Source organism: Coffea arabica, chromosome 10e (assembly GCF_036785885.1).
Source record: "Coffea arabica cultivar ET-39 chromosome 10e, Coffea Arabica ET-39 HiFi, whole genome shotgun sequence".
Taxonomy (NCBI): Eukaryota; Viridiplantae; Streptophyta; class Magnoliopsida; order Gentianales; family Rubiaceae; genus Coffea; species Coffea arabica.
Window position 1 is genome coordinate 733,058 of NC_092328.1, and position 24,904 is coordinate 757,961.

The 24,904-nt window shown below is 42.4% G+C and overlaps 4 protein-coding genes across 4 annotated transcripts; 2 read left to right on the forward strand and 2 right to left on the reverse strand.

The window, feature by feature from the left end:
- The first annotated feature begins 6,355 nt into the window (after nucleotides 1-6,355).
- Nucleotides 6,356-12,551, forward strand: LOC113712474 (L-ascorbate oxidase homolog). Its single transcript, XM_027235919.2, has 8 exons — nucleotides 6,356-6,669; nucleotides 6,915-7,024; nucleotides 9,185-9,455; nucleotides 10,492-10,594; nucleotides 10,838-11,183; nucleotides 11,264-11,629; nucleotides 11,783-11,861; nucleotides 11,959-12,551. Exons 1-8 carry the CDS (start codon nucleotides 6,520-6,522, stop codon nucleotides 12,169-12,171), a joined length of 1,638 nt encoding a protein of 545 aa, XP_027091720.2. The 5' UTR covers nucleotides 6,356-6,519; the 3' UTR covers nucleotides 12,172-12,551.
- Nucleotides 12,552-12,683: 132 nt separating this feature from the next.
- LOC140015277 (F-box protein SKIP23-like) lies at nucleotides 12,684-14,185 on the reverse strand. Its single transcript, XM_072067240.1, has one exon. The coding sequence runs from the start codon at nucleotides 14,033-14,035 to the stop codon at nucleotides 12,821-12,823; it is 1,215 nt and encodes a 404-aa protein (XP_071923341.1). The 5' UTR covers nucleotides 14,036-14,185; the 3' UTR covers nucleotides 12,684-12,820.
- Nucleotides 14,186-16,242: 2,057 nt separating this feature from the next.
- LOC140015352 (uncharacterized) lies at nucleotides 16,243-18,895 on the reverse strand. The gene is made up of 3 exons (XM_072067714.1): nucleotides 17,512-18,895; nucleotides 17,116-17,421; nucleotides 16,243-16,623 (listed from the first exon to the last, which is right to left on the reverse strand). The coding sequence occupies exons 1-3, from the start codon at nucleotides 18,759-18,761 to the stop codon at nucleotides 16,614-16,616; spliced, it is 1,566 nt and encodes a 521-aa protein (XP_071923815.1). The 5' UTR covers nucleotides 18,762-18,895; the 3' UTR covers nucleotides 16,243-16,613.
- Nucleotides 18,896-20,041: 1,146 nt separating this feature from the next.
- On the forward strand, nucleotides 20,042-22,150 carry LOC140015433 (uncharacterized). The gene has a single exon (XM_072068009.1). The coding sequence runs from the start codon at nucleotides 20,042-20,044 to the stop codon at nucleotides 22,148-22,150; it is 2,109 nt and encodes a 702-aa protein (XP_071924110.1).
- Nucleotides 22,151-24,904: the final 2,754 nt, after the last annotated feature.

Consider the following 24,904-nt stretch of genomic DNA (forward strand, 5'->3'; position numbering starts at 1 on the left):
CGGGCTCGTAGCAAATGCCATAAAAAGAAAACACAGCTTTATACAGTTGTTCATGATGACCGGAATCTTACTATTGAGCGTTAGATCGCTGGGTCAAAAGTACCGCCTCCACGAGCTCCAGGAAGACGCTGCCGCTCTCAAACAAGAGCAAGAGGGCCTGATTAATCGAAAGAACCACATCAAGCAAAGCCTCCTTGCTGAAGCTGCTCGTGACCACTCTGGCCTTTTTACTACGAGGCTCCGCCTCCTCTTCGGTGAAGACTGAAGCCAAATACACCGGTAAATATGCTTTTTCATGCTAAAATAGAGTCGCTCTTGACCTTTTTTTTTTTTTTTGCTTCTTGGGATTTTTTTTTTGTAATCGGAATTTGCTTCTTCATTACACATATCTGGGTTTAGGGTTTAAGTGACGTTTTGTGCCGTTGACTATTGATACTTAATCTGATGTGGAGTGGGTTTCTGGACGTTCCTGAAATGCATTTCTAGTTATTGCATAACCGTTCGTGTGCAAACTGGCAGTCATTGGTTAATTATCGGATATATTCTGCGTTAGGTTTTGTTTGACATCATGCAGATGGAATTATAGGATAAACGTGTAATGGGATGATAGGATTTAGGAAGAAGCTTGCTGAAAAGGCTATTATTCTCTTCTTCTAATTGTGGTATATGCAATATCACTGAAGGAGCAAGAACTGAACAAAATAAGCGATTGTTTACCGTCCTGCATAGGCCTTTGATACAATTCTGTATTCTTTACAGCTATAGATGCAATTCTGTATTCAAATCATATCCCCTTCAGCCACATGCCAGAGCATTGAGCGAATCACGGGACGGGTAAATCTAAATGTTGCATTTGAGTTACTGAGAGTTCATGTAACTATTGATGCTATGACAGCATTTCATACTTAAAGCTGAGTGTTCCAACTTGCAAGTCATGTCTATCCTAGATTCTATTTGTGGACTAGTTTTCAGCTCCCCAGGAATGTTGGGCAAGCGTCCTCTTACTTGGTAACTGAATAGGGGTTTGTATGCGACTATTAATACTATGCCAGCATTTCTACATTCAAACCGGGCTTTCAAACTAGCAAGTTATGTCTTGCCTAGCAGTTGTTCACAGATAATGGCTAATTATAATTACTCTGAAATATGAATTATGGTGAAAACGAACAACTTATTTTGCTCTGTTTAAGTGACACTGTGTTAGATCATCTAAAGTTGGAGAGTGGCATCAGATAAAAATCTTTCGTTGTGGTGCTTGGTTCTTTGCTCAAATTCAATTATGATGCATCTCTGATTCTCTGGTGTCTCTTTCCTTTTGCGTTACATTGCTCGCCGATCATATACAGTTTTGCTCTTCCATTTAATTGGGTTTAAAGTTGCCGCTACAGTTTGGTCAAGGAGGGCTGAGAATGACTACTGCATTCTGCAATTTGGCTGGCCAAGTGCCTGCAAATTGTCAGATAGTTCGTGACTCTTGGTCCTTCCCCGATGTATGTGAGTTTGTTCAAAATCTTCGTATTTGAGGACGAATTATAGCTGTTCAAAACCGGATTCTAAGGGCTCCTTGCAGAATAGTTCAATTTGACTGAAGTTGGAAGTTCTGTGGTTTCAACTTTTTCTTTCGTGACACGATACACATTACTTTGTTAACTCAGAAATTATTTCAGATTTGTAAAATTTCAATAGAGGGAGGAAACATGTGGACCTACTGTGAGATACCTAGATTTGAAATTCACCGGTTATCCCACCCGAAGAAGTCTTTAACTCCATTTGAACTTGGATCATATGCAAGTGCAGTCAAGGTTGAATAGTGAGAAAGAAAGGAGGCTCAAAATTGTCGGTAGACGTTTTGCTTTTCATTTTCTTTTGGGGTGTCCAACTTCGTGCTGTCCTATCTTCTTCTCCTTGGTCCTTTTTTTTTTTTTTGGGTGGCCCTCTCTTGAAAGTTGAAAGTTGAATCCTTATGGGACCAATTTTCTCGTATGACAGCCTGTATTATTTACGGCAGTGTCAGATTGTGAAGCAGTGGATGGGAAAAGGTCCAGATGCATAGTAGTGTGTGTGATTCGGTTGCATACTGGTCATAAATTGCTACTCCTGTTAAGAGTAATGGGCTATTTAAAGCTCGATGCTTCTGCCAAAAAAAGGAAAAAAGAGAGACACGGGGATAACTTGATTGTGGATCAGATTATTAGATTTCGGGATCGGCGATCTTCTGTTCGTGTACTTTTGGCATCATTGTTGATGCAGCAAATTCCGATCGTCCTAAATCGTCATCGGGCAGATCACAGCCAAAATGTAGCGCTGTTAATCGAACAAATTTGGAAGTTTAATTGAGTAGAGCCCGAGGTCATTGATGCTTGAACATAACATCTAGCTAAATTCAGCTAAGAGACTTTTCTGTCTTGTCGTACCAGGCAAGACCTTGTTGCTTCCATGCCTTTTTTTGGTTCTCACTTCCCTACCTATTGGGTGGAAATGGAACGCAATGCCACTGGGTATCTTCGTTAATACGTTAGGTTTGCTAGCTAGGGTTTCGTTTGATAAAACTGAATCTGAATTTTGAAATCTGAATACTGAAACAATTAATTTGCTGAATTTTAAGTACTAAAAAGAAATATATGAATTTTAATGCTAAATCTATTTATGCTGTTTGATAAACATTTATAACTGAATGCTTAATAAGTTAAATTTGATAATTTTGCCTTTATATTTTTTCATCCAAAAAAAAAGAAATAAAATCTATGATTTAATTAGCTTAAAATTGTTAGGTATGAAAATGATAATATTTATTTTTAAATCAAATTAATATAAAAAGATGAAATATATTATATGAGAAGTATGGAGAAGATGTGAAAATCATCTAAAAGGGAGAAAGGAGAAATAGAAAATCATTAGATAGAAAATATTAGGTAGAAAATATTAGGTTGTTTAATTAGATAAGAATTTTAAACATGATTAACAAACAAGAGTAGATTTGATAGATACTATAAGATAGTTGAAATAATTCTATTGATTCGTATCAGAATTAAGCATTCGGTTAGAATTCTTGTGCTAAAAAAAATACACACAAATTCAGCATTACTTAACAAATTCAGTAAATAGATTTTTATTTATCAAACACTCAAAACATCTGGATGTCTGAAAAAGTTCAGATTCAGCACTTTTTTTTATGTTATCAAACAGAACCTAGTAGGTCTTTTTGCTTTTAACTCTTGTACTAATACAATATGGTACTAGCATGAAATTGTTGTCCATCCCTTTGTGGAAATGATCCTACTTCCTACCCATTGAATTCCCTCATATTGATGATGCTTTTAAGTACCCTTTTTTTTTTTTTTTTTATCATCATTGATCATACCAACGGGTCAGGTGAAGTGTCCGTCAAGCCACTAATCGCGCCAACTGGGTCCTAGAATGGCTTTGATCCAGATGTTTCCAGCAGTGTTAGACCCGTGCTCGTGGTTGGAGTCTACCTACATCCTTTTGGAATTAGAATATTGCAGTTCAAATTTGACCAATTTGCCGCGTTAATGGCTTCATAAGTTGGAAGACACTACTACTACTTCTTCCGCAAAATTCTAAAAATTTGCTTTGATTTGCTCTAATGGGTTTCGGCTAATCAATAATCATGAATTGAGATGGGAAATGCAATCATGGCACGTGCTGCCTCAAAAATGAAAAAACCAATCAGCCAGCCCCAGCCCCAGCGAGCGGAGGGGTCGCTCCGGTCCTCCCTGTGGCTGTTGCCTTAGCTTCCACGTTTGAATTTTTTTCACAGGCCACAGCTGTCTTTTTTTGTTTTTTCTACAACACTATGCTGTATTCCCACGTCAAAATGTAGATTGTAGAGTAGAATCATTTGATTTGTGACCTACTACTGGAAATTGTGTGTGTGTGTGTGTGTGTATCCTCCTCTTTTTCTAAGTAGAGGAAGCGGGCAGCAGCACTACTTCAAATTTTGACGCTCAACACTACTGTCTCTCTCTCTTTTTCTTTTCTTTTTCCGAGGGGAGTCCGGTCAATGAAGGCACATGGTATTATTATGGGATTATACCAGAAGAATGAAGAATTAACCCTGTTTGGATTGCATTTTCCGTCATTTTTCATGAAAAAATTACTGTAGCGATTTGATGTATGTGAGGGAAAAAGGTAATAAGGAAATGTGATCACGGAAAATGACGTAATTTTCTGGCAGAAAATGGCAATCCAAACAGGGCCTTAACTTCTGAATGCTTATACTAATATAAGTAATTGGCAGATTAGGAAGATCAAATATCAGAACACGCAGTCAATGCAGACGCAGGGCTGCAAACGAGTCGAGTCGAGTCGAGTTTTGAGCTAATCGAGCCGAGCCTCGACTAAATTTTACCAAGCTCGAGCTCGAGCTCGACGAGCTGGCAATTTTCGAGCTCGAGCTCGAAAAAAATAAAAAAAAATTATTTTATTTTAAAAAAAATAAAAAAAATAATATTTTTTTCTGAATAAATAATAAAATATTAAGGATATATACGTAATTTCACTATGAAAATAAAAAATTAAAATATATTTATATATAATATACGTAATTTTATTATTAAATAAAAATAAAAAATATATATAAATATATATACTCAAGCTCTAACGAGCTTAATATTCTGAGCTCGAGTTCGAGCTCGAGTTTGACTCGAGCTGGCTCGAGCTCGACTCGAGCTTGACTCGAGCCGTTCGCGAGCGGCTCGATTCGTTTGCAGCCCTACGCAGACAATGGCCGCAGCAGCAGCAGTAGTAGTAGTAAAATTTAAGCAGAGCAGACCGACATGTCACATGATTTGATTTGCTGGTACCGAATGTAACTTTTACATATTTGTAGCCTACTTTCTACTACACCACCATTTTACATCCCCCGACCATTCTTAACTCATTAGGGTTGTGGACCGAGACGATTAAACTAACAAAGACCCAAAATTATTCTCCCTCCTGTCCAGTACCATGCCGCCAGGCTCACTGCTATCTTTCAAATATTTTTGGTCCATAAAAACAAAAAGTCCTTTTGCGTGTGTTAACAAATTGATAGCAGTACTTTTTTTTTTTTTTTTTTACCTGCACGTGAACGGAATTTAACAAACCGATTCTACTGCCCCTTCTGGATCTTCTCATTACCCAGTTGTTATCTTTCGTGCCACTACTAAGTACCAAATTCAGTGTCAATCCCATTTATCACGTGATAATAGAAAAAATTTAAATAAATAGCATATGATAAATTAAATAAACAGAACACTTGACATAAATATAGAAGTGACACTGAATTGTCATTAGAAAAGTGACACTGAGAATTCTGCGTGCTTATTAGCACTATTAAAATTCCAACATCTTCATGTCCGCCATATTTGTTGAGAGAGAGGTGCCTATTATTAAAATCATAAAGTACTAAGTACTACTTTTTAAACCGCCCTGACCCCGCCACTAAGCATCAAAAATTTTAAGAGTAATTTTATCTATTTATATTTTCCGTTCTTGATTAGGTTAGGTAACAGTGATGAGGTCTCTAATTTTTTTTTTTTTTCCTTCAGTGCAAGTATCCACCTGCATTCGCAATCGACTAGTCCTCCACTGGACTGGACCTTGGCTCCCGTCCCACCAAGGAACCAGAGATTATTAACAAAGGCCCTAAAGAGGACATCCCTCGGCCAGCCGCTCTGCACCCCGGGGGCATGAGGTCTCTAATTCAACCCTCCGCTTTTTAATAACGATTTCACAACAGCACCGATGCGCTCGCCGTATCATTACATATACCAGGGGAGAAGTTGGGAAGTGAGAAGTACGTGCTGGGTTTTAAAGAGGAAGGTGTGGGACCTCCCACCTGCAACCCAGCACATGCCTTCTCCGTGGCTGGTGCCCAAAACCGCCCTCCGTGTCCATGTTAAGTTTTACTCACTCCTGGCTCCTCCTGATTCCACCACCACCACCCCCGCCCCCGGCCTCCATAGTCCATCCGACCAAGTAGAAGGAAACAAATTAAGAGCATGTGGAAAGGCCAGTGGCCCCTCAATTTTGTACGCGTGGACCCCGCCACCGACACCCCAATTGTTTTCTCTTCCTACATTCTTCTCTCCTTTTTCTCTTCCTTATTATTACATTATGATATCCATTAGTGTATTTTTCAAACCTTTAATCCAATCCTGTGGTAGACTGGTGTTTGTAAACATTTTTCACCCGCGCACCGAAAAATTACCGTGTGAATGTGTGTTTGCGTTTGCGTACGTCACTTTCCTCTGTTATTTTTTCTTTTGTTTTTTGAAAAAAAAACTTTCCTCTGTTAGAACAAATCTGTAGCGCGCTTTAAATAACGCGCCATCCCTCTGTCCTTCACTTCCCTCCTATCCTTTCTTTTCAGTTCCCTCCCTCCACTGCTCTCTCTCTCTCTCTCTCTTCCAGTTTAAAGTTCCTTCCATTCCATTCTCTTTCAAAAACAAAAAAAAAATCTCAAAGCTCAACGGAAAGGAAAACCGTGGAAGTTGCAGAGCAGTCAGGACAGTGATGAAAATGCCGCTAAAATCAGCGGCCGTGTTGTTTACGGCTACTTGTGCAGTGCTTTTTGCCGCCATTGCTAAAGCCGAGGATCCCTACCTATTCTTTAACTGGAATGTTACTTACGGCACCATCTATCCGCTCGGCGTTCCCCAGCAGGTTTGCTTAATTTATTACTTAACGGCACCATCAATATGATCTGATGTCGTGGTCAACTGCTTTACCATCTAAAACGAGTACATATCGTATTATCAGTCCATGGTCAGTCATTGCCCTTCTGGTTGATCTGTTCTTTCTACATTTAGCAACTAACTCGGAGGAAGAATATATTGATGGTTTTTTTTTTAATTAAAAAAAAAAAGTTATTGATCTGTTTGATTTGGTTTGCAAACTTTAATTTGCAGGGGATCTTGATCAATGGACAATTCCCTGGTCCTGACATTCACTCTGTCACCAATAATAATCTCGTTATCAACGTATTCAACAGCTTAACCGAACCTTTTCTCCTTTCCTGGTAAGAACAATCATCTACTATTATTATTGTTATTGTTGATTTTTACTACTCCGTTCCTCTACCTCCTCCTCCTCCCTCCATCTTCTCATCCATCAGATTTTCCACGGTCCCAATCGCTACCGGCCTCAATCCTCAAATGCACAAAATTTTATGCATTCCTCCTTATTGATTACACAGTAACTTTGCTGCTCCTAATAAATACTGGGATGGAAATTTGGAACATTCATCCCCAGTTCCTTATCGTTTTCATCTAGCTAGGCTGTAACCAGAGGTTTTTGAGCAGATTTTATCAGCATGCGTTTTGAGTTTTGCATGTTCGCCTCGCTGACAGGTAATTTGTTACTAAATAGCATCCATTCTCCGTGATAGAATGTAGGATAGCTCCCACGTAGACGTAATCCTTGCTTAAGCTGGTCGTAGTTCTTTTTTTTTTTCTCCCCTTTTTTTGGGATTCACGACCTTCCAGAATATACTAATATACCAGTATATAGATTATACCAGTTGCTTGCAGGATTAATTACAGCATTAAGTGATGTCAAAATTTAATGACAAATTCATTGCTTATTACTCCATCACTACCATGTTCCATGTGGTAACATATATAGATCCAGGAGCATAAACATAATAGTAGTACTGCTATTAGTTCTCATCTTCCAGTGCGGGCACTAAATGCGAAGCGGTAAAACTTCACCGAAGGCTTTTGTTTCTAAGTCAGGAAATGGTATATCATACATTATCTTGTAGTCACGAGATGGTGATAGATCTATTCATTCCATGGCACTTTCTTTAGGCTAAACTTCAAAAAGTGAGCTGCACATGTTTATTACCAGTAGTGTTTTGTGCAAAATTGCTTCTTCTTTTTTTTTTTTTTTTGGTAATTGGGCAGCAGTGGGGTCAGAGGCTGCCCCTTTTTTTCTGATCATACAAGCTAGTATGATTGATCTAATGGTAAAAAAATTTTTCCACGAGCAAAGACAGTTATTGTAATCAGTAGATTCATTCATGTAATGGGAAAACTAGAAGATTGAAACACCGCACATGGTTTCTAATGTCGGATGTGCTCTCTGGAGTAAATCTGTTGGGTGCTTCAATAGCACATAGTATGATTTTAGGCCTTGTTTGGAAAGTAATATTTCAAATCGCTCTAATAATTTTTTTTATAAAAAATTCAAAAAATGCAATTCAAACATTAGATTGTGTTTGGATTATATTTTATAAGATTTTTTTTTTTAGAAAAATTACTATAGTGATTTGATGTATGTGAGAAAAAAAGATAATAGAGAAATGTGATCACGGAAAATGACTGTGCAAACAAGGCTCGACCTGGTGTACGGTTTACATTCTAAGCAGTCCCCACTTCTATTGATCAACTCGAAAATGGGGTAAAAAAACAAGAAGAACGAAATATCAGATCTTTGGCTCCCAACATTTTTTTTCTAGGATAAGGAGAAACATAGAAAACGAAAATGCAGAGAGATTGATGAAAATCCTGGGCCGATATCCTTTTTTTTTTGGGCTGAGGAAAAATTGATGGGTGAATAAATAAATGGTAGTTTTTAACTATAGTCGTAAACCTTGAGCCCCTAGTGTACGGTAAGTAAAATCGGGGCCATCTTGGAGGATGTGCCGGTGCAGTTCAACAACACACTCGGTCTATAAAGCTGAACATGCATAATGTACTGGACTATTCATTTCAGGTCCTTTTGTCAAATCGAAAGCCAAGCCAGCTTAGATTCGCTTGTTGTATTTTTAGCTCATGATCAGAGGTTCACTCACTGCCACTGAAACCTGGACAAAAGCCAGAAAGATGCAGCAGCCACAAAAGAAGTGAGACAGCAATTAAACAGCCAATTTGGCCTTTTACAGCAGAAATTCGCGTCGGAGCATGATTTTTCGCGTCGGAGCATGATTTTTCGATAAGCTGGTTTAGCGATTTTAATACAGCTAGTTCTTGCTACTGAAATATGATGGCCCCTAGAAAATGGGAACTGGCTTCCGAAAAACAAAAATGAACCACATTCTCACTGATCTAGTATTATTACTAGCCAGATTAGTTAATCGAAGTAGTAGTTCTTCCTGATCTTTCGTGATCCTTGTTCAAAATTTTCTTACAACCCTGTGTAGTGTACTTGGTTAACATTAGTATCTACTTGGCATTAGGAGCGGAATCCAAAATAGGAGAAACTCCTATGTGGATGGAGTTTACGGGACAACGTGCCCAATTCCTCCGGGCAAAAACTACACATACATCCTTCAAGTGAAAGATCAAATCGGAAGCTTCTATTACTTCCCTTCCCTCGCATTCCACAAGGCTGCTGGCGGATTTGGAGGCTTCAGAATTCTCAGCAGATCTGTAATCCCTGTTCCTTTCGCCGAACCAGCCGGTGATTTCACTGTTCTTATTGGAGATTGGTACAGCAAGAACCACACGGTAAGAATTCTTTTTATTGCAAAAGAATAAAAATAAAAAATGGAAATTAGCAATCATGATGTTTCATCTATGCATGCTGGATAATGCCAGATGGAATCTCCCTTTTAACAATTTTGGGAAGACTAGTACAGACCCATAATTTGGTTGTTGGAAAACAGCAAAATAGAAAAAAAAACATACGTGGAATTTCATTACCTATATGTCTTTGGGTTGTATGTGGAAAGTGTTCTATATGTTTACACTTGAACTTGAAGAGATGGTCCCGTCCACTTTGTCCGGTGTGTGTAGTATTAGTACAGTGTACACCTTAACCATTGCGGGGCAGCATTTAATTGTTTGAAATTGATCGAAGCCTGGTTCACATGGTTGGTTAAATTTTCTGCTTTTATTTGCACTTTTGGTCCGGGGCCATTCCCACTCCTTTACCCACCTAAAATTGGTTGGGACCCCTCCCTGGAAGATTTGAATGGGCAAATTTCATGACTTTTGGACTTCCGCGGCCCAAGTGGCGAAGGGCTCGTGATTGTGTACTTGATGGATTCCTTTCAAATAACTCTTTTTTTTTTTTTTTTTGCGGGGTGGGGGGAAAGAAAAAGTTAAAAGAGTAGTTGGTTGATGCTTTTTCCAGATAGTAGTTGAGCCATGATACCACATATTCAATATGTCGTGCGCAAATTCGCTGGACATGAATCGTGGCATTTTTTTAAAAAAAAAATTTCACAAGTATAAATTTCTAGTGGCTGATTTGTGAAGACGAAATGCTTTTGCTCTGGACTGAACTAACCAGCTTATTGCTTTATTACTACTGGGGCCGCAGCCTTTCCAGTTTTTGGCACGTTCTAGGCCCACCACCACACTACCAGTCGACAAAGGTTGTCTACAAGAGAGAGTAGCAATACATTAATTATATTGAATATGACTTCTAATTTGTATTCACTATCCGCACATGTTTAAAAAAAAATAAAAATGAAAAATGGCTTGGAGAATTTCCTTCAATTTTCTGAGTTAGAAACACTTTTGCTTTTTGTCGGTGTAGGTCCTGAAGAGAATTCTCGACGGGGGCCATAAGCTGCCTTTCCCCGACGGGATACTTATTAACGGACGCGGTCCTAATGGCACCTCCCTCACTTTTGAACAAGGTACTAAATACTTGCACCACGCCGTGTTTGAACATTTTATTATTTTGCGCCTTCCTTTGTCCCAGTCTTAACATTTCCTATCTATTTACATTAGAAGGTGTTGGCAATAACAAAGTAAAAATGTTCCCCAAAGGCAGCAAACGAGATGGATGACGATTTGTAATTTAATTATTTTTGGTCGGTGCTGCCGTTTAAGACTTCCTGTCAATCCTCTCACTCTTGTGATCTGATGGACTGCAACAGGAAAAACTTACAGACTCAGAATATCAAACGTTGGATTGCAACATTCCCTCAACTTCCGCATTCAGGGACACAAGTTGAAGCTGGTAGAAGTGGAGGGTACTCATACCTTGCAAAATACCTATTCATCAATTGATGTTCATGTTGGCCAGTCCATGTCTGTTCTAGTAACAGCAGACCAGCCTCCCCAGGACTACTTCATCGTGGTAAATACCCGCTTCACTACTCCCATCATCACTACCACTGGTTTTCTTCGCTACGCCAACTCAAACAGCCGCGCCTCAGGTCCGATTCCTGGCGGACCCACCATCCAAGTCGACTGGTCACTAAATCAGGCCCGTTCTATTAGGTAACACTACTACTTGTTACCCCTTCAAACTTTTGGAAAGTTTGGTTTTTAATCAGTTAAATCTCTCTCATCTATTGTAGGACTAATCTCACAGCAAGTGGACCAAGGCCTAATCCACAAGGTTCATACCACTATGGTATGATAAACACAACCAGAACCATCAGGCTGGCCAGCTCTGCTGGACGGGTCAATGGCAAGCAGAGATATGCTGTCAACAGTGTCTCTTTTGTGCCGGCTGACACTCCGCTAAAATTGGCTGATTTCTTCAACATTCCTGGAGTTTACCGTGTTAACAGCATATCTAGTGCTCCTACGGGCGGAGGAATTTACCTGGACACATCTGTTCTGCAGGCTGACTACAGAGCCTTCATTGAGATTGTATTTGAGAACAACGAGGACATCATACAAAGTTGGCACCTCGATGGTTATGCTTTCTTTGTAGTCGGGTAAGCTTAAAAAGAGAAATGGTCTTTGTGGAATTGGAGTATCAATGGACCTGTAACCTGAGTTGAGCTTGTGCAGTTTGTGGTCTAGACATTTAGAAATTAAGATTACTACAGCTTTCTTTCTTCCCCCCTTAACGTGGCCTTGAACTGCAGGATGGATGGAGGACAGTGGACAGCAGCTAGTAGAAATGGATACAATCTTAGAGATGCAGTTTTCCGCAGCACAACTCAGGTAGAAAGATTGAAATACTTGTTGATTGTATGTCTTGGGATAATGCACTCTCCATGTAAAAGTCAATTGATGTGTTCGTTGGTGTGTTGGGGTGCAGGTATATCCCAAGTCATGGACCGCAATTTATGTTGCACTTGACAACGTTGGAATGTGGAACCTGAGGACAGAGTTTTGGGCGCGACAGTACCTTGGACAACAATTCTACTTGAGGGTCTATACATCGTCAACTTCTCTCAGGGATGAATTTCCCATTCCAAAGAATGCACTTCTTTGTGGAAGAGCATCCGGCCACCACACTCGGCCATTATAATCTATAATACTAAACTAGCGAATTACTCCAAGAAAGTTCCACGAAGTAGCCAGCAGCCGCGGAGAGGTTTGGTTACGATTAGCTCTAGTAAATTAAGAGCATAATTTTGCTGGCTTGGCTTGGCTTAGCTTAGCTTGTAGGACAAAGTAAGATTTAGCATTTTGCTGATCTCGTTCTTTCGTATTCTTGGGTGCCAAATTAGCATCACTTATTAGGATCACGCTTCGAAAAGACCTTGCCTCGAGGTCTCATTCTTTAAATTTCTGCCCAGAATTGTGTATTTCCTTTTAACCCTTTGCCTTCCATATATTTATCTTCCATATATACCGTTATGTTTTGATTATTGACATAATAAATTTACTCCTGTTTTTTCTTTCAAACTCCATTGTTGCTGCTCTGCTAATTGTTCTCTAAGTTTGAAACCATCAACTCTTGTGATAGCTTTTGTGTTCATACTTGTAACCAAATTTTTGGTTAATTTTAGTGCTGTTACTAATTATCTGAATCTCATACACATTAATCCCATGCCAGGTTGAGGATAATCCAACATCTTCTTTACAAAGTTTTCACCATAGGACCCCACGCGAAAATAGGTACTAGATGCATTATATCAAAAACATGTATAAAACAATGTACCGGTCAAGAGGCACTAGCAGGGATTGGGAGTGACCCAGATTGGGGGAGGCCACTGGAGGTGAGAGTGCGAAGTGCGAGGATGACAGGGCAATTGTTCTATAGTTCCATCCTCCAAGTCAAAAATTCCCAGATCATGATTCCCAGGGAAACCACTGTAATCCAACTCACTGAAGTCATCAGTGAAGTAAATCCGATTCCCTCTGCATTCCGGAAAATCAGAAGCCACCAGAGCCAGTGAAGAATTCTCCCCTAGAAACAACATTGTGTCCCCCAAACTCATCACCCTCTCCCACTTGCTCCCGCTCAAGTCCAATTTAAACACGCGAAATTCACGGGTTTCATAGGTCCCAATACCAATCTGAAGCTGCCCTAAATCAGATGCAAGCTCTAAGTAGCGCGTAACCAATAACAACTCACCATTTGCAATCACCAAATACTGCATATCGCCATCGCTTAGTCCTGGGGTTCGGATGAACTCCACCCTGGGAGAATCCCCACCGACATCGCAAACCGCAATGCTGCCATTTTTATCCGCAGCATAAAACAACCCATTGAAATAAATAACATCCTCGCAAAAAGAACGAGCCCCCTCAATCAAACCCCATGAATTTAGGCCATCTTTCCAGTAAGCAAGGTCGCCTGTTTTATTGATGATTGCCAGAGCTAAAAATTTAGACCCGCCAGATGGGCTGTTGGAAAGAACAATTTTTTTAACAAAAGAATCCCGCATCTCCTTTAAACCACAGGTGTAAAACCGGCTCACATAATTTACATGGCTGTCGTCGTCCGATGACTGGAGGACGTATTCACGGCCGACGTTGAAGACGTCAAATCCTACCACACAGGGGAATGTAGAGAGAGGCGGGAGGTCGATTTTGGCTCGGGTAAGCGGATTGACGAGGAAAATAGGAGGGTATTCGTCAAGCATCACAAGCCAGCCGTGAGAGGAACCGGAGTGGCGGCGACGGTGGGAGGCTTCGGGGAGGCCGAGGACGTGGCATTTGTTGTCGGCGAGATTGAAGAAGGCCCTGCGGTGGCTGGAGGAGCGGCTCTGGGGAAGCATTAGCCAGGGGAGTTGACAAGGGAGGTGGGTTGGGGTTGTGGGAGTGGAGGTTCGCCAGGTAGTGCAGACTGCCCGAAATCGGATGTAATCAGCGTAAATTTTGAGATCGATTGAGATTTTCTGGATTAATTCCGGCGGGAGAGAAGACCAGTCGACGGAAGACATTTTTGGCTTCTTTTTTTTTTTCTTCTCTGTTCTTCTTTTCTCAAGACGAAAGGATATTTGAGGATGATTTCAGAGAGTCGACTGTGGTTAATAGAAGTTCAGAAATGCTGGGGAGCACTATCACCGTTCAACTTCCTCCCGAGAAGTTCAGAAACGAATGAAAGATTCCCCAGAGCATACTGGCACACTATCTTTTTTTTTTTTTTTTTTCTTTCTTTGTTACTTGTCATCATCTGCCTCTGCACCTACTCCTAAGCCTAATTTAACCTATAAGCCTAATCTAACCTATACTAGGGAGGACCCAACAGGGTCACACTATCATTCTACCAAAAATGGAACTTCAATCCCCATCTTATGTTTTTGGGATAATTTCAGAAACCGCCCCTGAGAATTTTAATAATTTCACTAGCCTCCTAAAGGTTGTAAAATTGCACAAAGCTCCCCTAAGGTTAAGTTTTTGTTAATCAAATTAGTCCAATTAGAAAAAGTAACATTAAAAAAGTACTTTAAGAAGAGGGATGAAACTTTTATTTCGTAAATACCCCTTTTCATGTATATAAATTGTATTGGTAAAAAAATAATAAATACACACATTTCACCAATTAAAAAGTTTATATTTAATAAATTAAGCAACAAAAATAAACAACAAAACTACATTAATGATCATTAGATTTAATAAACAAATTAGTCATCTCTTTAGATATGATGTTTGCTATAATTCTTGTGATTTTGAACAAAAAAAAAATTTAAATTTTCCCTTTATTTTCCTTCTACTAATATCCAACGATTAAGTAATTAGAGTACTAATTAACTATTAATAACTCATTAACAAAAATAACTGTTGAAAATTTCTTTAATGAAGAACAATGACTTATATTTACAAAATAACATCAATTGATATACCTAATGAAAAAAGAAGAGAAAAGAAAGGCAAAATTCGAATATTTTTTCTGTTACAAGAATCAAAGCAAATGTCATGTTAAAAAAGATGACTGTTCTGTTTTGTTGAATATTGTGATCATTAATATAGTTTTTGTTACTTATTTGTATTGTCTAATTTATTAAATGTGAACTTTTTGAGTAATGAAATGTATGTATTAATTATTTCTAACTATTAATTATTTTTATTCTTTTACTAATATAACATTTATACATGCATGAGAGGTATTTATAAAATAAAAGTTTCATCTCTCTTTTTAAAGTAATTTTTTAATCTTACTTTTCTAATCGGACTAATTTTGTTATCAAATCTTAATCTCAAGGGAGATTTGTATAATTTTATAAACTTTAGAGAATACTAGTGAAATTATTAAAAATCTCAAGGAAAGTTTCTAAAATTATCCCAATGTTTTTTTAAGTTTAGAGAGACCATTTAGATAAAGTCGAATTTGGCCTCTCGACTATACAGTCAAGTCGAATCGAATTTTGATCCAATCAAATAGAGTCTTGAGTTAATTTTATCAAGTTCGAACTCAAATTCGAGATAGACAAGTTACCAATTTAAAGCTTGATCTTAAGGTCAACTCAAATTCAAATCGAGCTCAAGATTGAATAAATAAAAAATTATTATTTTACTTTTAAAAAATAAATAATATAATATTTTTAATAAATAATATAATTTTTTAAAAATATATAATTTTACTATTAATATATATATATATATATTCGAATTTGCGAACTAACGGATTTAATATTTTTAAACTCAAACTCGAAATTGAGTTTGATTTGACCGACTCGATGTCGATATTGATCAAGTTTGACTTGAGCCAAAACTCGAGTCCTAATCCCAACTAACCGGTTTTACTCCCAGGAGGAGAGATAAATAAACACTTGAAAGTTGTTTAGTTTTTTTTTTTTTCAACAACGATACATTTGTATAACCTACTCTATCCTAATCTATCTAAGGAGGAAGGGGAGGGAGAGCCTAAGAAGGCTGTGATAAAAGGCTTGTATAACATATTTTATCCTAATATAGGGGAAGGAGGAGGGAGAGCCTAAGAAGGCTGTGGTAAGCCTCTCACATACAATCCAAGGAGGGAGTTAAGCCCCTCCTGGTGGCCACTGAGCCATTGGCCCAGTGGTTTGGAAGTTGTTTAGTTTAACATTGCAAACATCCAATATGGTCAGAAAATACCATCAATTTCGAAACAATGTCCCACAAGGCAACCATGGGCAAGAAACTCAATGCTGCACCAGCAATCGATACATTGCATGCGAAATCAATATATTGCAGACTTGTTTTCTATTTCTTTCCACAGTCAAAATTCAATAGCACCACAAAAGTTTGAAATAATCTATTGCACATATATATAATTAGCAAATACTTTAAAATGGAACATTAGGTTTGAATGTTTCACTAACTTCTGACCGCCATGGCACCACCCAATAATGATTCCAACCCACGCGAACATTGGGCTTGATTCGCTTCCACCGTAGTTAGGGATGAAAATCAAAGACCCATGCTTCCATATGAAACCTTCAAATAAAGTAGGATCAACTTGAGCCAAGCCTGCACGATCCTCCTGATGAGAGCAACCAATCCATGTTTTCCTCAACCATGCTCATCCGCTCAACGCGTTCACTTTTCACTGAGACACATCAAATTATCAGAACGTTTTTAGATCATTCATGCACCATTCTAATATGTTCTTCAGATGATTAGAATTCCCCCACTTTCCCCATTCTCTACAAAACAAATATGAAAAAAAAAAAGACATGGTGAAATGAACCTTTTGAATTATAGCCTCGTGCGCTTAATAAAGGAGGTTAATTCCTCCAAGCTAGTTAGGAAAAGGTTCAAACCTTGACTAAAATTCGAATATCAGACAATGCATAAGCTAATTCTTGCAACTCTGCTTTCATGTACACAGCTTGAAACTTAGGCTATTCACTATGCATCTAATGCACCGGATCCACCCATGAATAATGTTAGTAACATGGGGAATTTATACAGGAAGATCGAGCACTTAAACAACAAATATAAATTGGAAAGTCCACATGTTAAGTACTGCTCAAGAGAAGGAGACACGAAAACATAGTACGCATAAATACATGATACACAGGGCTATGAGGTAACTCACCCATCCTTGGCCTCAATCCCAAGACTTTCCACATCATTGTTAACGTTGTTGTTAATGAAGCGTAGATCAGGGTAATTACGATAATTCAGGGAATGCAACCAGAGGGCTACAACTCCTTCCTTGTGTTCTGTGGAGGCAATATGGGAGTAGATGTACTGCATTTTAAAGTCCTCTGCCTCCTCTGCATAGGTTTGCATGGATAACTCTTCATGACTGTCCTTCCACTTCTGATTGTAAGATGAGAAGAAGCACTCATCCAGGTAGAGTCCAACCTCAGGAGCCATAGGCACATTGATGTCAACATCCCTGAATTTAGGAAATATATTCCCCGCATGAAGCATTGCACGTGACATTAAACATAAATACAGACTGCCAAGGCACTATTAAACTACTTACTGTCGAAAAGCTGTTTCAATCAGTGATTCAGGAGCTATATTCCTCATAATGGCAACTGCAAGACCGATCATTTTCCGAATCTGATGAAGCATGAAGCTCTGTCCTATGACCTCGCACTTCACAAATTCAATGCCTTCAACATTGACGGTGGTTTTTGCATCAAAAGAGATAATGTATCTCCGGGCAGCTGGGTCCTCAGCTTTCGTCCTAGTTGTAAAATTATGAAAATTATGCGTTCCCTGGTAATATTGAAGAACCCTATTAAACCTCTCCCTCTCCTCCTCACCATAGCGAAAGTCGCTCTTTTTAATAGCTTTCACCTCCTCCTGATTCACATCCTGAACTAAAACTTCGTCTTCCTCAGTTTTCTCAATGTCAAAACCTCCATTCTCTAATTCCTTTGGAGTGTCATCACTTAAATGGCCACTATGGTTAGTAACATTAGCACCTAGTGAAAAATCTTTGATTTTTTCCTCTGTCGTTCCAGCGTCCTGATTATTCGAGGAAATGCCTGACTCAAGTTTACCTACATCCAACCCAATCTTAGAATCAAAATTGCGCTTTCCCATTATTCCCTCTACCTTGCGACCTCTTTCAGAACACTCCAAGCACTTAACAAGCTCATTTTCAGAACCCAAACTAGCTAAAACACTCTCCCTATCACGATGACAGCTAGGATCAAGAGCAAAAACAGGAATCAAATACACATAGCGCCGCCTATCACAAAACTTTTTGGCATTAAACGATGCCGTCACACGTTTATAACCAAAGATCCGTATCTGGGGGGGCAGAATCGAATTCAAACGCTGGACCAAGCCAGGAGGGTCAACGTAAAACCGGCCCGAAACAACTTGCCCCACTGCGCTGACTCCCTTATCAGTTCGGGCGGACCTGGCCCAGTCGAACCGTTTTGGGCAACCCCGGTCTTGCTCGGGTACAGCGCCGGCGTGAAACAGTGCCTCTTCGAGGTCACCTTCGATGGTTTTAGCCCCGGGATTTTTTTGCATCCCCTGATAACCAACGCCGCAATAGGCGAAAAAGACGGCGACTTTGCGGCGCTTATATCTGGGTTTTTTCTGGGGCGTAGGACCCTCTTGAACTGAGGAAGGAGCGGTGTCGATATCTTCATCGTCGGATGTTGCGCAGGTAGTGGTGGACATTTTCAGCTTTTTGGGGTTTGGTTCTTCTTGTTGTTCTGCAGTGGGGAGTGAGGGGGAGGATAGGGCTGGAGGATAGGTTTCGTCGTCCATGGTTAGAAGCCAATAGTAGTATCGTAGATGGCCATGGAAGGTGAAAAGGATGAGGCTTGGGGTTGCTTACTCTAAAACCCTACTACGACTACTCCGAGGGAGGCAGGCAGGGGAGTTGAATTGAGCGACTCAAGTACCTCCAATTAAAGAGCGCAGTAACATTAACCGAGCCGACTGTTTGACTGCCAAGTTCAACTCGTGCTGAGCTCGAGCTAGCTCGATTAATCGAACTCGCCTTAAATTGTACTCGAACTCATCAATGGGACGTGTGATTTGAGCTTGAACTCGACTCGATCAATTTTAGATTTGATCACAATAAAAATCTATAATTTTTAGTTTATATTCTTTTGACTTGTAAAATGGTATATATGCTCTTTCTTGTCGAGTCCAAGCGAGCTATTCAAATAACAAACGATTTGAACTTGCTTGGCTCATTAATTAATCGAATAAATTTCTAACTCGAATTCAACTCGTTGACTAAAATTGATGAGCCGAATTCAAGCTTTATTAAGTCAAACTCAATTGAGTTTTCAGGCCGTTGTTCAGCGTTTGTTAGTGTATGCAGCTGCGTTTGGATGATTATATTTAGTAGGTCTCGTTTGGATTGCTATTTTTTTGAAATTTTTATAAATATATATATATATATATATACTGTAACTATTTAATGTACGTTGAGGATGGCCCTTTCAGCCGGGATAGCCCAAAGGCTAACCTCGTGTTTTCACCTCGACTAACATCCGTGGGGTTGACACCCCACCACCGAATCACCTCGGTTAGTACCGTAGCCGAGGTGGCCCCTGGACATCCGTTGTTGATGTAAAGGTTGGATGTGACCTCTGGCACTTCTGACGCCTGACAGAAAGTTGCCCTGACACGCCGCCTGAACATGACAGACGTCCCATCGTGTCTTGTCATAGAGACCGGTCAAGTCCACCGGATGTGCTGACCGTATCAGATCTCTAGGGACCTGTGATGGTAGTTCCTCTCTTCCATCCGTCCCCTATAAATACTCAACACCTCTACAAAGAAGGAGGATGACCAAATTTCTGGTAAACAATACTCGCCTCATCTACTATCATATTCTCTCCTTACTACCGAACTGATTTAAGTTTCGGAGTTAAACCGGGGGATTCAGCCCCCCTTATAACCTAAGCAGGTGACTTCGTTCGAGGGAGCTGCCCAAGATAACAGTCCTTCCCCAGTTTGGGTGACTCACTCCAGCAGAACAAAAATCACCTCTTCAATTGGCGCCGTCTGTGGAAACGCGAAAACATTAGAAAATGAAACCTGCGCGTTCTAAGAGTAGAAAAGCTCTCACTATAGAGGCTGAGCAAAGCAATGCAGCTCAACCAGAGAATATTTCTGAAGGGCAAGAGCCCCCGAGGGCTCAGCCCGCGAACGAAGAAGCCATAACTCGTATGGCCGAGTTCGTAACTGAGAATCCCAACATCTTTGAAGAGTTGGGAAGATACCTCAAGAGGCAAGGCAAACAAAAGGCCGAATCTTCTAAGAGGAAATCAGATGGATCCCCTGAGGACTCATCTGAAGAGGAGTCGGATGGGAGGCGCTTGAGCCGAAGTGCTTCGAAACGAACGTACTCTAAGGCTACCTCTAAAGTGGCCTCCCTGACAAAGGCACTCTCACGAGGTCTCCTGGGGCGACAGCCGGAGGAGGAGCCTCGTCCCTTAGGAGGACCTGGGGCCAATTACATGAGGGCTCCTCCCTTCACCGACGACATTAATGAGGAAAGGCTTCCTCCCAATTTCAAGCTCCCTGTAATACATCCTTACGACGGTCGAGGTGACCCTGAGGATCACATCCACGCCTTCATCTCGGCCTTTCGCCTATACTGCATCCCTGACCCTGTCATATGCCGGGCCTTCCCAGTATTCCTCCAAGGCACGGCTCGAAAATGGTTCTGGGGGTTAGAACCTAGGAGCATCTCAACCCTGGGTGGATTGGTGGAGAAGTTTCTCCATCGGTTCATCTCCTCCCGACCTACGACCCGAACCTCGGCTTACCTACTGAACATGCAGCAGAATCCGGGCGAGTCACTTCGGTCATACGTTCAGAGGTTCCATGAAGAAAGTGTGCAAATACCTGACCCCAATGAGCAGGTCACAATTGCTGCCTTCACCCATGGGCTCGTCTCCGGAACGTTCAACACAGGGATTCACAAGAAGTATCCCCGTACGCTCCACGAACTGTGGTTGAAGGTCGAGAAGGGCATACAGGCCGAAAACCTCAACCGCATGAAGAAGAAAGTTCAAACTGCTCGCCCGAGAGCTGATCCCCGAAGGGGAAAAGAGCCTGGCCGAATTGATGTGAAGACAGGAGGTGGTCTCCAAAGTCCTGGCCGGGACCGCCGCAGCGTGTTCGATAAGATTTCCAAGGGGAAAGCTCCCATCCCTGAGTCTAATCTGACTCCCTTGAACACCTCCCGGTCCCAGGTGCTATCCGTAATGGAACAACATAACCTCGGGAAGGCACCTCCCAAGATGTACGGTAGTCGGGATAAGAGGAACTCGAGCCTCTATTGCTTGTATCACCGAGATATCGGGCATGAGACTGAGGATTGTAATGATCTAAAAAGGGAGATCGAGAACCTCATCCGGCAAGGTCACTTAAAGCAGTTCATCCGCCGAGGTGACCAACGCCGAGACAACCGCCGTGACGGACGGGGTGACCAACGCCGGGACGAGCGGCGGACTTCACGTAGCAGTTGCCGGCCTCCTGAGGATCCTAGAGAGACCAAAAAGCCTCCCCGAAACGGATCATCAGGTCAGGGGTTAAGCTACGGACCAAATATCGCCGGGGTGATCAACACTATCGCCGGAGGTCCGACGGGAGGGGATAGTCAAAACTCCCGAAAGAGGACCTACAGGCAGGCCAATCCGGAGCAGGCCGAGTCGAGCTCTCGCCTGGCCGAGGTGATCACCTACGGGCCCAGCGACCCCGTTCCAGCTGCCTCCAGCAGTCATGATGCCTTGGTGATTGAAATCCTCACCAACAACTACATCGTGAAAAAGGTCTACATTGACCCGGGGAGCTCGGTGGACGTCATGTACCTGCGCACTTGTGAGAGCCTCAAGCTGGCCAGGGGGAGCATGACCATGGTGAGAACCCCTCTTGTAGGGTTCGGGGGACACATTGTGCACCCCGAAGAGATGGTGACTCTGACAGTGACCGCAGGACGTCACCCCCGCTGCAGGACCATCCCCGTTAATTTCGTAATAGTCAAAGCCGACTCACCGTATAATCTACTCCTGGGTCGACCTACACTTAATGCTCTGCGAGCAGTGTATTCCACCTACCACCTAAGTTTCAAGTTTCCCACTCCTGCTGGGGTAGCCGAGGTCAGCAGCGATGTCTGTGCCGCCCGAGAATGATACCTCGCCACTCTACAGGCAGCTTCTCCATCAACCTCCGAAGTAAGGACCGAGAGAAGGTCAAATATCCTCTCGATCGACAGCATCGATCCTCGGCGGGCTGAGGAGGCACCAAGGCTAGAGACTGGGGATGAGGTGGAAGAGTTCCCTTTGGACTCCCCGAAGCCTGATCAGACGGTACGAGTTGGTACCCGATTACCCGGCCTTGTCAAGAAAGGTATGCTGGACCTCCTGAGAGACTACCGGGACGTCTTTGCCTGAAACTCAGAGGAGGTCCAGGGGGTCCCACATCACCTCATGATACATGAGCTGAACGTCGACCTCCAATCCGCCCGGTCAAACAAAAAAGAAGGCACCTCGGCCCTGAACGTAGCCGAGTTGTGGGAGAAGAGGTGGACAAGCTCCTCCCTGCAAAAATCATTCGGGAGGTCCAGTACCCGACCTGGCTGTCCAATCCGGTCATGGTAAAGAATGATACCGGGGCTTGGAGAATGTGCGTTGATTTCACCGACCTCAACAAAGCCTGTCCCAAGGACTGCTACCCATTACCCAAGGTCGACACCTTAGTGGACTCAGCAATGGGTTATGAGGTCCTTTGCTTTTTCGATGCCTTTAAGGGGTACCACCAGATCGGAATGAGCCCGGAAGATCAGGAGAAGACCGCTTTCTACACCGATCAAGGCACCTACTGTTACACCACCATGCCTTTCGGACTGAAGAATGCCGGGGCCACGTATCAACGCTTGGTTAACCAGGCTTTCAAATCTCAGATCGGCCGGACTGTCGAGGCCTACGTGGATGATATCCTCCTCAAAAGCCGTACGACCTCCACATTTCTTGCCGACCTGAAAGAGGTCCTGGAAGTCTTTCGGAAGACGCGAATGATGTTAAACCCCAACAAGTGTGTCCTGGGGGTCACTTCGGGAAAGTTCTTGGGCTATCTTGTCTCCAGGTGAGGAATTGAAGCGAATCCAGACAAGGTGAAGGCAATTCAAGAAATGTCTCCACCTCGGTGCGTCCGCGATGTACAGAGGCTTACGGAGTGGTTGGCCGCCCTGAACCGGTTCCTATCGCAGTCCGCCTCTAAGGCCCTGCCATTTTTTAAAGTTCTCAAAAAGGCCAACAAATTCTCCTGGACTGAAGAGTGTCAGCAGGCGTTTGAGCAGCTAAAGGAATACCTCTGCCACCTCCCAACACTCACCTCGTCTCGCTCCGGGGACAAGTTATTCTTGTACCTGTCCGCTGCAGCCGAAGCGGTAAGTGCCGTGCTAATAAGGGAGGAAGGTGTCCAAACCCCTGTGTATTATGTCAGTCGAGTTTTTCGAGGTCCGGAAACCAGATACACTCAAGCGGAGAAGCTCGTGCTGGCCTTGATTCACGCAACTCGAAAGCTCAAGCCCTACTTCTTGGCTCACCACGTCTGCTTGAGGACAGACCAGCCACTCCGGCAAGTCTTGTCACGACCGGAGGCCTCTGGGCGCCTCACCAAGTGGGCCATCGAGCTGGAAGAATACGATTTATCTTATGAGCCTCGCAAGGCGATCAAAGCTCAGGCTCTCGCAGACTTCCTTGCCGAGCTCACTTTTGACGAGGTGCATGTGGCCACCCCGGCTACTACCCAGGCTTCCACTCCGTCCACCCCCGAAACTCAGCGCTGGATCTTACATGTGGACGGCTCGTCCAACAGTGGGGGAAGTGGAGCTGGGCTGCTACTCGAGGATCCCCAGGGAGAGGTGTACTCGTACGCCCTCAGATTTGACTTCGCAGCCTCAAATAATGAGGCTGAGTATGAAGCGGTTATAGCCGGACTACAGCTGGCTCGTAAGCTCGGAGCCACGAACATTCTGGTCTATAGTAATTCTCAATTCGTTGTATGCCAAATACTAGGCGAGTACGAGGCCAAGGAGGAGGTAATGCAACGTTACCTCTCCAAGGTCCTCCAGCTGGTGGCGTACTTTGAGTCCTTCAAAATCCAAAGAATCCCGCGGTCGCAAAACAGGAGAGCCGATGCTCTCTCCCGGCTCGCCTCAACCTCTTTTGCCGACCTTAACAAAACGGTTCTCGTAGAAGTCTTAGCCGAGTCGGGGTATAGAGAAGACGAGGTATACCCCATTTACCCTGGGGACACCTGGATGGGACCGTTAGTCCGATTCCTTAGCCGAGGTGAGCTCCCCGAAGACCGAGCCGAGTCCCGTAAGTTTCAACGCAAAGCAGCTCGGTACACCCTTCGACAAGGCCTCTTGTACAAGAGGTCCTATCTCGGCCCCTGGCTGCGGTGCATCACTCCGGAAGATGGTGAAAGGATTCTTCAAGACATTCATGAGGGATTCTGTAGTGCTCACGTCGGCTTCAGGATGCTCGTGAAAAAAGCTTTGCTACTCGGGTACTTCTGTCCCACTATGAGGGTGGATGCCCAGGTCATGGTTCTTTGTTGCCCTTCTTGTCAGCACCACGCCCCTGAGCACCACCAACCTACTAATCTAATGATCCCTATCACCTCGCCATGGCCATTTGAACAATGGGGGACTGACATAATCGGTTCATTCCCCAGAGCTCCAGGCAATTATGCCTATGTGGTGGTGGCAGTGGACTACTTCACCAAATGGGTCGAGGCCGAGCCCTTGAAGAATATCACTGGTTCGGCGGTCCAAAAATTCTTCTGGAAGAACGTGGTTTGTCGCTTCGGCCTACCCCGGGTGGTCATCTCGGATAACGGCCGGCAGTTCGCCGACAATCCTTTCAAGGCCTGGTGTG

Bases quoted from the DNA above. Each gene is read 5' to 3' on its own strand.
- LOC140015277 (XM_072067240.1), bottom strand. From the start codon at position 14,035: ATGTCTTCCGTCGACTGGTCTTCTCTCCCGCCGGAATTAATCCAGAAA.
- LOC113712474 (XM_027235919.2), top strand. From the start codon at position 6,520: ATGAAAATGCCGCTAAAATCAGCGGCCGTGTTGTTTACGGCTACTTGT. The intron at 6,670-6,914 runs GTTTGCTTAATT...TTTAATTTGCAG, and splicing joins CGCTCGGCGTTCCCCAGCAG to GGGATCTTGATCAATGGACA. The intron at 11,184-11,263 runs GTAACACTACTA...CATCTATTGTAG, and splicing joins AATCAGGCCCGTTCTATTAG to GACTAATCTCACAGCAAGTG.
- LOC140015433 (XM_072068009.1), top strand. From the start codon at position 20,042: ATGAAACCTGCGCGTTCTAAGAGTAGAAAAGCTCTCACTATAGAGGCT.
- LOC140015352 (XM_072067714.1), bottom strand. From the start codon at position 18,761: ATGGACGACGAAACCTATCCTCCAGCCCTATCCTCCCCCTCACTCCCC. The intron at 17,422-17,511 runs GTAAGTAGTTTA...TCCTAAATTCAG, and splicing joins ATTGAAACAGCTTTTCGACA to GGATGTTGACATCAATGTGC.